A 16,021-nucleotide genomic window follows, 5' to 3' on the forward strand; every position below is an offset into this window, starting at 1 on the left:
CGCCCTAATTTACCTCAAGATAGCAAACACCTTCTTCTCTATAATCTAAATATGGTGTATGAGCTCACTGTTGTTTTGCCTCAGTTCTCTGTGTTAGTCTCCTGAGTAAATACAGATATGAAAGATCCATTAAGATCTCCCCCATTTCTTTTAGCACCATGCATAGATGACCATTCTGATCTTCAATATGACCAATTTTGCCCCCGCTATCGTTTTGCTCTTTATATATCTTTAGAGGCCTTTGGGATTCTCCTTCACCTTGTTTGTCAGAGCAAACACATAACTTCTTTTAGCCCTCCTGACTTTCCTCTTACATGTTCTCTTGCATTTCTTGTACTCGTCAAGCATCTCATTTGTTCCTTGTTGCCTATACCTCCTATACAGCCCCTTCTTCTTCTTCTTAACCAGAGCCATCAAAAACCAAGGTTCCCTAAACCTGTTAGCTTTACCTTTTATTCTAACGGTAACAAACAAACAAACTCTGCACCTGCAATATTTCATTTTGAAGGCCTCCCAATTACCAAGCATCCCCTTGCCATAAAAAAACAATCCACACCTGCCAGATCCTTTCTGATGCCATCAAAATGGGCTTATCTCCAACTTAGAATCTCAACTCAAGGACCCGTCCTATCCTCCATAGTTATCTTGAAACTAATAGAATTATGATCACCTCTGCCACTTCCCCTGTCTCGTTCCCTAATAGGAGATCCAGTACCGTGCTCTGTCTAGTTGAGACCTCCATGTACTGATTAAGGAAATTTTCCTGAACACATTTGACATCCTCTATCCCATCCAGCCCTTTTACAGTATGGGAGTCGTAGTCAAAAAGGAGTAAGTTAAAATCACCTACGATCGCAACCTTATTTTTCTTGCAACTGTCTGCGATCTATCTATAAACTTAATCCTCTAAATCCAGCTGACTACTGGGTGGTCCCAATAATCTGATCATCCCTTTCTTATTCCTCAGTTCCACCCATATGGCCTCAGTAGATGAGCCCTCCAGTCTGTCCTATCTGAGTACTGCTATGAAGTTTCTATTCTATATCTTTGTTCTCTATCTCCTAACATGATAACTGTTAATAAATATATTAATCTCAGTCTTCAGACTTTCAATTGACCCAGCCTTTTGTTCTGATTTCCCTACAAGGAAAGAATTTCTCTTATCAATTTTAAACGCCCATACTATTTTCATAGATTTATGGTTGCACAGCATGGAAACAGGCACTTTAATTCAACTTGTCCCTGAGGTGATTATCTATGCTTATCCCATTTGCCTACATTTGATGTATATTCTTAAATTTTCTTAACCATGCACCTATCCAAATGTCTTTTCAAACCAAATATTTTACCTGCCTCTGGCAACTCATCCATGTACCCAACACTCTCAGAGACCCCTGCGCCTCCAAATTCAAAGTAAATTTTGTTATCAAAGTACATTCGGTATACCAACTATCCTGAGATTCATCTTCTTGTGAGCATTCATATTAGATACGAAAAAGCCCAGTAGAATCAATGATAAAATACACAAAGTACAATGATAAAATACACAGGAGGTTGGTCAAGAAGGTTCAGTCGCTCGGCATTCAGGGTGAGGTAGTAAATTGGATTAGACATTGGCTTTGTGGGAGAAGCCAGAGAGTGGTACTGGATGGTTGCCTCTCTGACTGGAGGCCTGGGACTAGTGATTGTGCCACAGGGATTGGTGTTGGGTCCGTTATTGTTTGCCATCTATGTCAATGATCTGGATGATAATGTGATTGGATCAGCAAATTTGCAGATGACACCAAGATTGGGGTGTAGTGAACAGTGAGGATGGCCACCATGGCTTGCAGAGGGATCTGCATCAGCTGGGAAAATGGGCTGAAAAATGGCAGATGGAATTTAATGCAGACAATTGCAAGGTTTTGGACTTCGGTAGGGCCAACCAGGATAGGTCTTACACAGTGAACAGGAAGGTACTGAGGAATGTAACAGGACAAAGGGATCTGGGAATAGAGGACCATAATTCATTGAAAGTGGCGAAACAGGTAGATAGGGTCGTAAAGAAAGCTTTTGGCACCTTGGCCTTCGTAACTTAAAGTACTGAGTACAGGAGATGCAATGTTATATTGAAGTTGTATAGGATGTTAGTGAGGCCTAATTTGGAATTGATCACCTACCTACAGGAAAGGTGTAAACAAGGCTGAAAGAGTACAGAGAAAATTTACAAGGATGTTGCTAGGTCTGGAGGACCATAGTTATAAGGAAAGATTGAATAGGTTTGGACTGTGTTCCTTGGAACGTAAAAGATTGAGAGGAGATTTGATAGAGGGACACAAATTATGAGTGGTGGAGATTGGTTAGCATCCATCTGTCTCAAAGGACAATGGGTGATGATGATCATTATCACAAGCCTGGGTTGAATGTATGGAGATCCTGAGATTCCCATCATCAAGATACCCCTCTCAGCCTCATCAGTGTAGTTCAAAGGGAAGCTTATGAAACAATACATCTGGTTACACTCTGGATTTACTGTCTGGGTTTACTTCCATAGTCTTCGTCTCTCCCGAGGCAGCCATGAGGCAGTGAAGCTATTTACCCATAACTGGAGATCTGGTTCATGAGGGGTATAGACAGGTTAAATGCAAGCAGGCTTTTTCCACTGAGGTTGGATAGTACTCCAACCAGAAGTCATGGGTTAAGGGTGAAAGGTGAAAAGTTTAGGGGGAACATGAAGGGAAACTTCTTCACTCAGAAGGTTGTGAGGGTGTGGATGAAGCTGCCAGTGCAAGTGGTGCATGCGAGCTTGATTTCAATGTTTAAGATGAATGGTAAGGGTATGGAGGGCTATGGTCCTAGTGCAGGTCGCTGGGAACAGGCAGTTGAAATGGTTTCGGTATGGACTAGATGGGCCGATGGGCCTGTTCTGTGCTGTACTTCTCTACGACAAGGATGGACAAACAACCAATGTGTAAAAGACAACAAGTTGTGCAAATAGAAAAAGAAAAACAAAATAATGAAAAATATGTAATAAATAATATTGAGAACATGAGTTGCACAGTCCTTGAAAGTGAGTCCATAGGTTATGGAATCTCATTCATCTACACTGATTCAGGAGCCTGATGGTTGAGGAGTAATAACTGTTCCTGAACCTGGTGGTGTGGGATCTAAGGCTCCTGTACCTTCTTCCTGATGACAACAGTGAGAAAAGAGCATGGTTTGGATGGTGGGGGTCCTCCATGACGGATGCTGCTTTCCTGCAAACATCACTCTTTGTAGATGTGCTCAATGGTGGGGAGAGCTTGACTTGTGATGGACTGTGCTGCGTCCACTAACTTTTGTGGGCAGTTTAGTTCAAACCTGTTAAATCTTTCCCACTCTCACCTTAAAGCTATGGCCTCCAGTTTTTTTTTTACAGCTACAATATGGTAAATGCCCTTCTGGCCCCATTGAGACTGTGCTGCCCAATTTGAATGTGGGAGGAAACGGGAGCATCCTGAAGAAACACAAGTGATCATGGGGAGAACGTACCAATCCCTCGCAGGCAGTAACAGGAATTGAACCCAGCTTGATGGTGCTGTGATAGCGTTATGCTAACCGTTACACTACTGTTCCACCCCAACCTTTTAAACTCCCCAACCCTGTGAAAGTGACTGTAGCTACCTACTCTATCTATGCCCATTATAGTTTTATAAACCTCTTTAAGTTCACCCCTCATCCTCCTTCACTATCCCATTCTATCCAATCACTCCTTGTATCTCAAGCCCACCAGTGAAGGCAACTTTTCCATCACTGAGGGGTTCCCAACCTTTTTTTATGCCATGCACCAATGCCATTAAGCAAGGATTGGGAACCCCTTCTGTAAATCATTTCTGCACCTCCTCTAGCTTAATCATATTTTTCCTATAGCATGGCAACCAGAACTGCACAGGATTATCCACGTTTGAGCTGTTGAATGATTTACACAACTGTAGCATCACATTCCAAATCCCATTCCAAAATATGACTTCTTCACAACTTTGTGGAACTGTATCACCACTTTGATGGAACTATGTACTTGTACCCCAGGTCTTGCTATTCAATGAGATTCTCCAGAGCCCTGACATTCACTGCATGTCATGTCTTGATTTAACTTCCTCCAAAGCATCACTCCACACTTGGAGTTAATTTTTCACTTTTCCAATTGATCTAGGTCATGTTACAGCATTACACAACATACTTCATTTTTCACTATAGTGTTTCACCAATTTTGATATCACCTGAAAATTTACCAATCATAGCATATGCATTCTTTTCTAAATCATTAATATAGATAGATGACAAAAAAAAAGGAGCCAGCACTTGTCTCTGTGGGACTCCAACGGTTACAGATCTCCATCTGAAAAGTAACTCTCCACGACTACTCTCTGCCATCTTCCACCAAGCTAATTTTGATTCCAGTTTGCTATCGCATTCTGGATCCCATGGATTCTAACCTCCTGGAGCAGCCTACCTTGTGGGTCCTTTCTAAAGGCCTTGCTGAAGTCTATGTGGATCAAGTTAACAACCTTGCCCTCATCAATCATCTTGCCCACCTCCTCAAAACATTCAAGTTATATTTGTGAGATGTGATCTCCCATAACCAAAGCCATGCTGACTAACCCTAAAAAGTCCTTGCTTTTCCAATTAAAAATATATCCTGTACTTCTGAATCCCTCGCACTAACTTTCCCCCCACCGACGTGAGATTCACTGGCCTGTAGTTCCCCGTCCTGTCCTTGCTCTCTCGCAGGGTCCCAGCAACTCCCTCCCTTACTTCCCACAACATCCTAGATACACCTGATTTTGCACCAGGGATTTATCCACCTCTATGTACTTCAAAACCACTAACAACTGCTCCTCCATGACATTGATACATTTTAGGGTGCTACTGTTGTCTTTGCTTGAATTCACAAACTTTCATGGCCTTCTATACAGTAAATACTTAGGAGGTGTATTCATTTAGGACCTTGTCATTTCCTTTGGCTCTCCATACTAACTGAATGATCCACACCAGGGGTTTGCGAAAAGAGCTTTTTAATCAAGGCAGCAATTGAGATTTTGAAGGCCGAGTTTTGCGGCAGTTTTTCTGATTTGAGGAGTGACCAATCAGCAAGCGACAATGCGTAAAAGGCTCTTTTCAGTCAGGTCCATGTTCAAGATTTAAAAAGCAGAACTTCAAACTAGTTTTCTCTGAGTTGGACAATTCACACCAGGGGTGCGTGAAAAGAGCTACTTTTTAATCAATAAGAGGGATTCATTCGAAAGGGCCAGTAAGAACAATTCAAGTGCAAGCAGTGCAGTCATTCATTTGAGTGTGCCGGACTTTAGTGGCTTTGGCTCATCAGGCTTGAGTGAGGTAGATTGTCTTGTAAGTTACTCTCTCTGTTATTTGTTTAGTATAGTGAGAATGCCTCCAGTGGCAGTGCTTTGTACTTAGTGTGGGATGTGGGAAGTCTGGGATGCCTCCAGTCTCCCAGATAAACACATTTGCACAGGTGTACCGAGCTACAGGTCCTGAGGGAAGGTATTAAGGAACTGGAGCTGCAGCTCGATAACCTTCACCTCATGCAGGAGAATGAGGAGGGGATAGACAGGAGCTACAGAGAGGTAGTCACCCCTAGGTTGCAGGAGACAGGTAACTAGGTGGCTGTCAGGAGAAGGACGGGAAATGCACAGTCAGTGCAGAGTACACCTGTAGCCATTCCTTCAATAATAATTAAACAAATTTAGATACTATTGAGGGAGATGACCTACAGGGGTGGGGGGCACCACATTGACGGGGTCTGGCATTAAGTCTGGTGCTGTGGCTCAGAAGGGCAGAGAGGTGAAGAGGACTGCAGGTCGAAAGGAGATTCTATAGCCAGAGGGACAGAGACAATGTTCTTTGGGCACGACAGAGACACCTGGATGGTATGTTCCCTCCATGGTGCCAGGGTCACAGATGTCTCAGATCATGTTCAAGGCATTCTCAAGGGTGAGGGTGAGCAGCCAGCACTCCTGGTACATATTGGCACCAATGACATAGGTAGACAAGTTGAGGAGGTCCTGAAGAGAGATTTTAGGGAGCTAGGTAGAAAGCTGAGAAACAGGACCTCCAGGGTAGTAATGTCTGGATTGCTGCCTGTGTAATGTGCCAGTGAGGGTAAGAATAGGATGATTTGGTGGGTGAATGCGTGGCTGAGGAACTGGTGCAGGGGGCAGGGGTTCAGATTTATGGATCATTGGGATCTCTTCTGGGGAAGATATAACTGATACAAAAGGGATGGGTTACACCTGAACCCGAGGGGGTCTGATACCCCAGTGGCCAGTTGGCTACAGTAATTCAGGTCAGTTTAAACTAATTTGGCAGGGGGATAAGATAGTGATAGTGCTGAGGATGAGGTAGAGGTAATGTGTAGTGAGACTCCAAGCAAGTGACAGGCTGATGATGGGGCAAAGTTACTGTTAACAGGATGGGTTGCAGCATAAAAGGTGGACAAAATTGAGGAGAGTGAATGCAGGACTCTTACAGTGTTACATTTGAAAGCAAGCAGTATTTAGAATAACATTGATGAACTTGTAGCACAGTTACAGATTAGCATGTATGATGTTGCAGGTATCACTGAAACATGGCTGAACGAAGATTTTAGCTGGCAGCTTAACGTCCAAGGATACAATTTGTATCAAAAGGACAGGCTGGTAAAAAAAATGGAATCAAATCTTTAGAGAGAGGCAACATAGGGTCGGAAGATGCTGAATCATTGTGCATAGAGCCAAGGAACTGCAAATGTAAAAAGACCTTGATGGGAGTTGTATACAGACCCCCGAACAGTAGTAAGGAGGTGGTCTACAAGTTACAACAGGAGATAAAAAATGCACGCCAAAAGCGTAATGTAACAGTAGTCATGGGGGATTTTAATATGCAGGTACATTAGGAAAATCAAGTTGGTACTGGATTGCAAGAGGGGGAGATTTGTAGAATCCCTACAAGATGGCTTTTTAGAGCAGCTTGTGGTTGAACCCACTAGGGGATCAGTTACTCTGGATTGGATATTGTGCAATGAACCAGAATTGATTAGCGAGCTTAAGGTAAAAGAATCCTTAGGGGTAAGTGATCATAATATGATTGAATTCACCCTGAAATTTGATAAAGAGAAGCTAAAGTCAGTATTACAGCAGTATTACAGTAAATTTAAAGGAAATTACAGAGGCATGAGAGAGAAATTGGCCAAAATTGATTGGAAAAGAACACTGGCAGGGATAATGGCAGAGCAGCAGGAACCTGAAGGAGGGGAAGGGTTGACGAAGGGTTCCGGCCCGAAACGTCGACTCATCGTTTCCACGGATGCTGCCCGACCTGCTAAGTTCCTCCAGCATGTTGTGACTGTTGCTTCAATATAAAAGTAAGCTAGCCAATAATACTAAAGAGGATACCAAAAGTTTCTTCAGATATGTGAAGTGTAAGAGAGAGGTAAGAGTGGATATTGGACCACTGGAAAATTATGCTGGAGAGGTAGTAATGGGGGACAAAGAAATAGCAGAAGATCTGAATAAGTATTTTGCATCAGTCTTCACAGTGGAGGACACTTGCAATATGGTAAAAGTTCCAAGTGTCTGGGAACATGATGTGTGTGAAGCTACCATAACTGGGCAGAAGGTTTTGGGAAACTGAAAGGTCTGAAGGTAGATATGTCACCTGGCACAAATGGTGTACACCACAGGGTTCTGAAAGAGGCGGCTGGAGAGATTGTGGAGACATTAGTAATGATCTTTCAAGAATAACTAGATTCTGGAGTAGTTCCAGAAGACTGGAGGATCACAAATGTCACTCCACTCTTCAAGAAGGAAGGAAGGCAGAAGAAAGGAAACTATAGGCTAATTAGTCTTACCTCAGTTGTTGGGAAGATGTTGGAATCGATTGTTAAGGATGAGGTCTCAGGGTACTTGAAGGCACATAATAAAATATCCCATAGTCAGCATGGTTTCCTCAAGTGAAAATCTTGCCTGACAAATCCGGGAATTCCTTGAAGAAATGACAAGCAGGGTAGACAAAGGAGATTCGGTTGATGTTGTGCACTTGGATTTTCAGAAGGCCTTTGACAATGTGCCACACATGAGGCTGCTTAACAAGCTATGAGCCCATGGTGTTACAGGAAAGATTCTAGCATGGATAAAGCAGTGGCTGACTGGCAGGAGGTAAAGAGTGGGAATAAAGGGAGCCTTTTCTGGTTGGCTGCCAGTGACTAGTTATGTTCCAAGGTAGTCTGTGTTGCAACCAATTATTTTTACGTTATATGTCAATGATTTGGATGATAGAGTTGATGACTTTGTTGCAAAGTTTGCACATGATACAAAGATAGGTAGAGGGGCAGGTAGTTTTAAAGAAATAGAGACACTACAGAAGGGCTCAGACAGATTAGAAGAATGGGAAAAGAAATGGCAGATGGAATACAGTGTTGTGAAGTGTATGATCATGCACTTGGGTAGAAGAAATGAAAGGGTTGACTATTTTTTTAAATGGAGAGAAAGTACAAAAAAAAACAGATGCAAAGTGACTTGGGAGTCCTTGTGCAGGATTCCCTAAAGTTTAATTTGCAGGTTGAGTCTGTGATGAGGAAGGCAAATGCAATGTTAGCATTCATTTGAAGAGGAATAGAATATAAAAGCAAGGATGTCATGTTGAGACTTTATAAAGCGCTGGTGAGGCCTCACTTGGAGTATTGTCAGCAGTTTTGGGACACATCTTAGAAAGGATGTACCAAAACTAAAGCGGGTTCAAAGGAGGTTCACAAAAATGATTCCAAGATTAAATGGCTTGTCATATTAAGACTGTTTGATGGCTCTGGGCCTGTAATCACAGGAATTCAGAAGAAACCTATCGAATGGTGAAAGGCCTTGATAGAGTGGATGTGAAGAGGATGTTTCTTATGCTGGGAGTATGAAAGACTAGAGGACACAGCCCCAGAATAGAGGGGTGTCCTTTTAGAATAGAGATGAGGGGAATTTCTTTAGCTAGAGAGTAGTGAATCTGTGGAATTCATTGCCACATGCAGCTGTGGAGGCGAAGTCTTTATGTATGTTTAAGGCAGAGGTTGATAGATTCTTGATTGGTTAGGACATGAAGGAATATGGGGAGGGGGAAGGCAGGAGATTGGGGCTGAGAGGAAAAATGGATCAGCCATGATGAAATGGCAGAGCAGACTTGAAGGGGCAAATGGCCTAATTCTACTCCTGTTATCTTATGGTCTAATTTATCCCTTATCAAGGGCCCAAACCATCCAGACCATGCTCTCTTCTCACTGCTGTCAAGTGGAAGAAGGTACAGGAGCTTTAAGTCCCACACCACGAGGTTCAGGAACAATTATTACTTTCAACCATCAGGCTCCTGAACCTGCCTGGATAACTTCAGTCACCTCAACACTGAACCTATGGACTCAGTTTCAAGGAATCTACAACTCATGTTATCACTATTATTTACTACATTGTTATTATTATTATTATGAGTGGTTATTGTATTTGCAGTGTGTCTTATTTTGCACATTGGGTGATTATCAGTCTTTGTGTGTTTATTTTGTATTTCTTTGTTCTACTGTGAATACGTACAAGAAAATGAATCTCAGGGTGGTATATGGTGACATACATGTATTTTGATAACCCCATAACCACTCAAAGATGGGAAGGAGCTGACAACCCCCCAGTGTCTTCCTGGGGAGCAGGTGGAATCTGAGCAGATATGGCTGAAGGAGCATTCTTACTCCCATTGCACTGGTCTGTTTACCTATCTCCTGTCCCACGTGTGGCAGAGTCTGCTAATGCACAGTGGCCTAATCACCGAATTTGGTCACTTTCCAAAAAGGAACGTGTGTCTTCACATGCCCCCCTCCCCCATTTCAGTCAGGGAGCACCTTGGGTTGGCCCATCTCCTAGGTGACTGCTCCTTTCTCGTTGTCTCTCGCTTTCTTCCTTCTCCGGAGGATATGGTTAAATACACTAGACCAGCAGTCCCTAACCACCGGGCCACGGACCGGTACCAGGCAGCAAAGCATGTGCTACCAGGCCGCAAGGAAACGATATGATTTGGCGAGATGAGTCAGCTTCACCTTTCCTCATTCCCTGTCATGCCCAATGTTGAGCTCGAACACACGCGAGGTCATTACCCGCGCATCATCCATGTCAGCACGGGAAGATCAACTCCTTGAGCTTGCAAATGATGGCGGGCTGAAAAGTATGTTTGACATAACATCTCTGCTGGCATTCCGGATCAAAGTCAAGGCTAAATATCCTGAGATAGCCATGAAAGCACTGAAAGCATTGCTTCCATTTCCAACATTTTTCTGCGAAGCGGAGTTTTCTGCAAAGGAAACTAAACTGCGGAATAGAGTGGACATAAGGAACCCCCTTCGAGTATTGCTGTCTCCCATCACCCCTCGATAGGACCGTCTTGTTGCAGGGAAACAAGCTCAGGGCTCCCACTGATTCAGCGATATTGGTGTGTTGCAATGATTTTATATGTTCATACGGGGAAAATACGTGTGTTGTGTATTTAATATCCAAATGTTACTTAAAATGTTATGATGCTATTGACTTATAAGTGACATATAACCATATAACAATTACAGCATGGAAACAGGCCATCTCGGCCCTTCTAGTCCGTGCTGAACGCTACTGTCACCTAGTCCCACCGACCTGCACTCAGCCCATAACCCTCCGTTCCTTTCCTGTCCATATACCTATCTAATTTAACTTTAAATGACAACATCGAACCTGCCTCTACCACTTCTACTGGAAGTTCGTTCAACACTTACTTCAAGCTCTCCTGTCCTCCCCTGATAATTGAGTTATCACTATATTCACGCGTGGAAAATATGCGCTGTGTGTTTAATATTAAATTCATTAGATAAACCCTTTTAGAAATGAAAATGAGTGTATTAGCCACTTATCACCTATATTCCGGTCGTGATTAACAACCCCCCCCCCCCCCCCGCAACAGAATCACCAAAAACGATTTGCAGAAAAAAAATCAGCTGGTACACGCATGCGCAGGTTACGCATGTGCACTGGTGCCCGCGCAAGGCTTCGTGGTCATTGTAGTCTTTCTCTGGGTAAACACAACATACTTGACTGCTACTCTTGTCCGTTGGCAACCCTACCCCCCCACCGGGTCGGCCAGTCCACAAAAATATTGTCGATATTAAACTCGTCCGCAGTGCAAGAAAGGTTGGGGACCCCTGCACTAGACGGCCGACGTTTACAGCATTCCCTGTGAATGCGGAGCAGCGCATATCGGCCAGACGGGACGCATGGTGGAAAGCTATATTAAGGAGAACAGGAGGTGTATGCATTTGGGTTCCCCGGAAAAAATTGGCGGTAGCCATGGGATTGACTTAGGAGGCTTAAATCTACTGTGCCGCACCAATGGGTTTTTGGGACCGCCTGGTGAAGGAACCATTGAAATAAAACTAGAGGATAATAGCTTTAACAAAGATGAAGGTCTTGCCCTTAGTAAGTACTGGAATTCAATCATAAACAAGGTGGGACACCAGAAACCTGATTGGATGAGGGCTAACCAATCAGAAGGGATGGATGATGGGAGTATATATACCAGCGAGCTCTAAGTACCTCGGTATCATCCCTGATGAAGATGTTATTGAAACGTTGGTTAAAAGCGATATTTGTACCCATATAACCATAAAACAATTACAGCATGGAAACAGGCCATCTTGGCCCTTCTCGTCCGTGCTGAACTCTTACCCAATCCTAGTCCCACCGATCTGCACTCAGCCCATAACCCTCCATTCCTTTCCTGTCTATGCAATTTAACTTTAAACGACAACATCGAACCTGCCTCAACCACTTCTGCTGGAAGCTCGTTCCACACAGCTACCACTCTCTGAGTAAAGAAGTTCCCCCTTATGTTACCCCTAAACTTTTGTCCTCTAATTCTCAACCCATGTCCTCTTGTTTGAATCTTTCCCACTCTCAATGGAAAAAGTCTAACCACATCAACTCTATCAATCAACTCTATCAATCCCCCTCATAATTTTAAACATTTCTATCAAGTCCCCTCTCAACCTTCTACGCTCCAAAGAATAAAGACCTAACTTGTCAACCTTCCTCTGTAACTTAGGAGATGAAACCCAGGCAACATTTTAGTAAACCTCCTCTGTACTCTTTCAATTTTATTGACATCTTTCCTATAATTCGGTGACCAGAACTGTACACAATACTCCAGATTTGGCCTTACAAATGCCTTATACAAATTCAACATTACGTCCCAACTGCTATACTCAATACTCTGATTAATAAAGGCCAGCAAACCAAAAGCTTTCTTCACCACCCTATCCACATGAGATTCCTTCTTCAGGGAACTATGCACCATTATCCCTAGATCCCTCTGTTCTAAAGCATTCTTTAATGCCCTATCATTTACCATGTATGTCCTATTTTGATTAGTTCTACCAAAATGTAGCACCTCACATTTTTCAGCATTAAACTCCATCTGCCATCTTTCAGCCCACTCTTCAAACTGTCCTAAATCACTCTGCAAGTTTTGAAAACCTATCTCATCATCCACAACACCACCTATCTTAGTATCATCTGCATACTTACCAATCCAATTTACCATCCCATCATCCAGATCATTAATATATATTACAAACAACATTGAAGTCAGTACAGATCCCTGAGGCACACCACTGCACACCGTCCTCCAATCTGACACACAGTTATTCACCACCACTCTCTGGCATCTCCCATCTAGCCACTGCTGAACCTATTTTACTACTTCCATATTAATGCCTAACGATTGAACCTTCCTAACTAACCTTCTGTGTGGAACCTTATCAAAGGCCTTACTGAAGTCCATATAGACAACATCTACCGTTTTACCCTCGTCAACTTTCTTAGTAACCTCTTCAAAAAATTCAATAAGATTTGTCAAACATGACCTTCCACGCACAAATCCATGTTCCTAATCACACCCTGTCTATCCAGAAAATTACATATACCATCTCTAAGAATATTTTCCATCAACTTACCCACCACTGACGTCAAACTCACAGGCCGATAATTGCTAGGTTTACTCTTAGAACCCTTTTTAAACAATGGAACCACATGAGCAATACGCCAATCCTCCGGCACATCCCCGTTTCTAATAACATTTGAAATATTTCTATCAGAGCCCCTGCTATTTCTACACTAACTTCCTTCAAAGTCCTAGGGAATATCTTGTCCGGACCCGGAGACTTATCCACTTTTATATTCTTTAAAAGTACTTCTTCTTCTTTAATTGTCATACTTTCCATAACTACCCTTCTTGTTTCCTTTACCTTACACAGCTCAATATCCTTCTCCTTAGTGAGTACCGAAGAAAAGAAATTGTTCAAAATCTCCCCCGTCTCTTTTGGCTCCACACATAGCCGTCCACTCTGATTCTCCAAGGGACTAATTTTAACCCTCATTATCCTTTTGCCACTAACATAACTGTAGAAACCCTTTGGATTTATTTTCACCTTACTTGCCAAAGCAGCCTCATATCTTCTTTTAGCTTTTCTAATTTCTTTCTTAAGATTCTTCTTACATTCTTTATATTCCTTGAGTACCTCATTAACCCCAAGCGGCCTATATTTATTGAAGATTCCTCTCTTTTTCTGAACCAAGTTTCTAATATCTCTTGAAAACCATGGCTCTCTCAACTTTTAACCTTTCCTTTCAACCTAACAGGAACATAAAGATTCTGAACCTTCAAAATTTCACCTTTAAACGACCTCCATTTCTCTGTTACATCCTTCCCATAAAACAAATTTTCCCAATCCACTCCTTCTAAATCCTTTCGCATCTCCTCAAAGTTAGCCTTTCTCCAATCAAAAATCTCAACTGTGGGTCCAGTCCCATCCTTCTCCATAATTACACTGAAACTAATGGTATTGTGATCACTGGACCGGAACTGCTCCCCAACACATACCTCTGTCACCTGCCCTATCTCATTCCCTAACAGAAGATCCAACACTGCCCCTTCTCTAGTCAGTACCCCTATGTATTGCTTCAAAAAACTATCCTGCACACATTTTACAAACTCCAAACCATCCAGCCCTTTTACAGAATGGGCTTCCCAGTCTATGTGTGGAAAACTAAAATCTCCCACAATTACAACCTTGTGCTTACTACAAATATCTGCTATCTCCTTGCAAATTTGCTTCTCCAGTTCTCGGTCCCCATTAGGTGGTCTAAATACACCCCTATAAGCGTCACAACACCTTTCCCATTCCTCAATTCCACCCAGTTGGGAGAAAGAAGACTGAGATTCGGAGCGGGCGTGCGGAGGAAGCTTTTTCTAAATTTTTCGGGTTTTCCATCTGCGTCGAGAGAGGCTGGACTGTGCAGGCGTGTGACGTCGTGGAGGGAAACGAGGAAGATTTAAAAGGACTGAAATCCTGATTCGAGTTTAATTGCGAGAAAGAAGACTGAGATTCGGATCGGGAGTGTGGAGGAAGCCTTTTTCAAATTTTTCGGTTTTTTTTCATCGGCGTCGAGAGAGGATATTACCAGCTGGAAGCCCGAGAAGAGTTTATACGTCACATGCGCCGGGAATGCACGAGATCCCTTTTCACACTAAGTGTTAAAGTTTCCAACCTCCGCATCTCATCGCCCACTCTGACCACCTTCCTTCAGCCCTTCGCCTCCCTTCCTCTCCAGCACCGTCTGCCCACTTTACCGGCCACGTCCGCGCATCGGCCGGGAGCCCCGCCTTGCACTGGCCAGTAAGAGGGAACGAATGTCAGCCGCTGCGTGGGAATGGCGTCCCCAGCAATCCTGACTTAGAAAGGTTCCCTTGTCTTCCCTGGCTTGTTTTTAACACATTCACGCAGATGTCCTCTCCCCACCTCTCTGGTCTAAAAGCGCTAAACTAATTGTAGTGTTTCTACCGACGCCGGGAAAGGATTTGATCTGAAATTAACCTACACGTATTCATCAAGAATTCAATTCGCATATAGTGTTCTTTAACTTCTATAATTTTAAGATTGGAGTTGGTTGCCGGATGATCTATATCGCTATGGGTAACAGCTCCGTAGTGACAGGTTTCTGTTTGTGACGGATCATTTTAACTAGTAGCCATGGGATGTTAAAGGTCTGCACACTGCGAACCGAGCGCGTACTCACGTTGTTGTATACAACAGAAGCTTATCTCGGGGCAAAGCTATCAATACTTAAAAGAAAACACATTATATATTCCAAATTATAAATTTGCACCCCTCCTAAAATCGAAAATTGAAAGTCATATTGAAGTATTAAGTTTATTTTACTGGAAATAGATACCTGGACAGTTTGAAGCCCTCCGTAAGCAGTAAACAGCAGTAAAAACCCGAAGCTCACAACAATGGCATTCTTTGTTTCTCTTGTAATTTTCATCCTGCTGATTGGTTATTATCCGAGTGATTTCAATCCCGCTAGTTAAAACCGAGCGACTCCCGAGACCTTATAAACGTGCAAGGAACGGGGTGAAATAGTCCTACGGTGAACTGTTCTCCGGGTTCGCCTCCTTTCATATGCATGTCAGCTAGATGACCTTGTTTGGATGACAAAGTTCACATGTAAGCGATTGTGTATATTGTACTGGAACTTTATTATTTTTGTGACGAAATCAGTTAACTGGTATTGCAATAACCCTTGTAAGAGCGGAAGTATTTTCTTGCTCTGGTTCTGTCATGGGAACCACTGACTGGTTTCCTTACGTAAGGTGCACTAGTCCACTCACCAGCCGGCACGGTGTGGTCGCGGTCACCAATCGATTCACTCGTCTTCGTGCGTTGAAATCTGAATTGTGTCTCTTTACGTAATAGCATCGTAACTTTGCACAAATTAATCACAAGGGGTATTATTCCACCCTAAGGCAGACTATATGCACTTGAACACAATGTTCAAGTTTCAAGATTGTTTATTGCTATTCTTCAGCAAAGGAGAGCGAAATGATTTTTAAAATCGGGATAGAACGAGGGAGGATCTGAGCAGCAGGTTCTGTCGGGGAGGGGAGGTGGGGATGACCC

General features: G+C 43.0%; 1 protein-coding gene across 2 annotated transcripts in view; it reads right to left on the reverse strand.

The window, feature by feature from the left end:
• The window catches only part of unc93a (unc-93 homolog A), a 61,685-nt gene extending 46,154 nt beyond the window's left edge, over window positions 1–15,531 (reverse strand). Inside the window, exons 1-2 of one of the 2 annotated variants that reach the window (XM_063056596.1) lie at window positions 15,294–15,425; window positions 7,868–8,001 (exon numbers count right to left, since the gene is read on the reverse strand). Coding sequence is in view for 1 of the 2 variants with exons in the window: in XM_063056595.1 (XP_062912665.1) it covers window positions 15,294–15,386 (93 nt within the window). In the remaining variant the exon portion in view is untranslated. Of the gene's footprint in view, window positions 1–7,867; window positions 8,002–15,293 lie in introns of both variants that reach the window. The other variant, XM_063056595.1, reaches the window with a different exon arrangement.
• Between the last annotated feature and the right edge of the window lie 490 nt (window positions 15,532–16,021).

The sequence above is a fragment of the Mobula hypostoma genome, chromosome 8, assembly GCF_963921235.1.
Source record: "Mobula hypostoma chromosome 8, sMobHyp1.1, whole genome shotgun sequence".
In the NCBI taxonomy this organism is placed as follows: Eukaryota; Metazoa; Chordata; class Chondrichthyes; order Myliobatiformes; family Myliobatidae; genus Mobula; species Mobula hypostoma.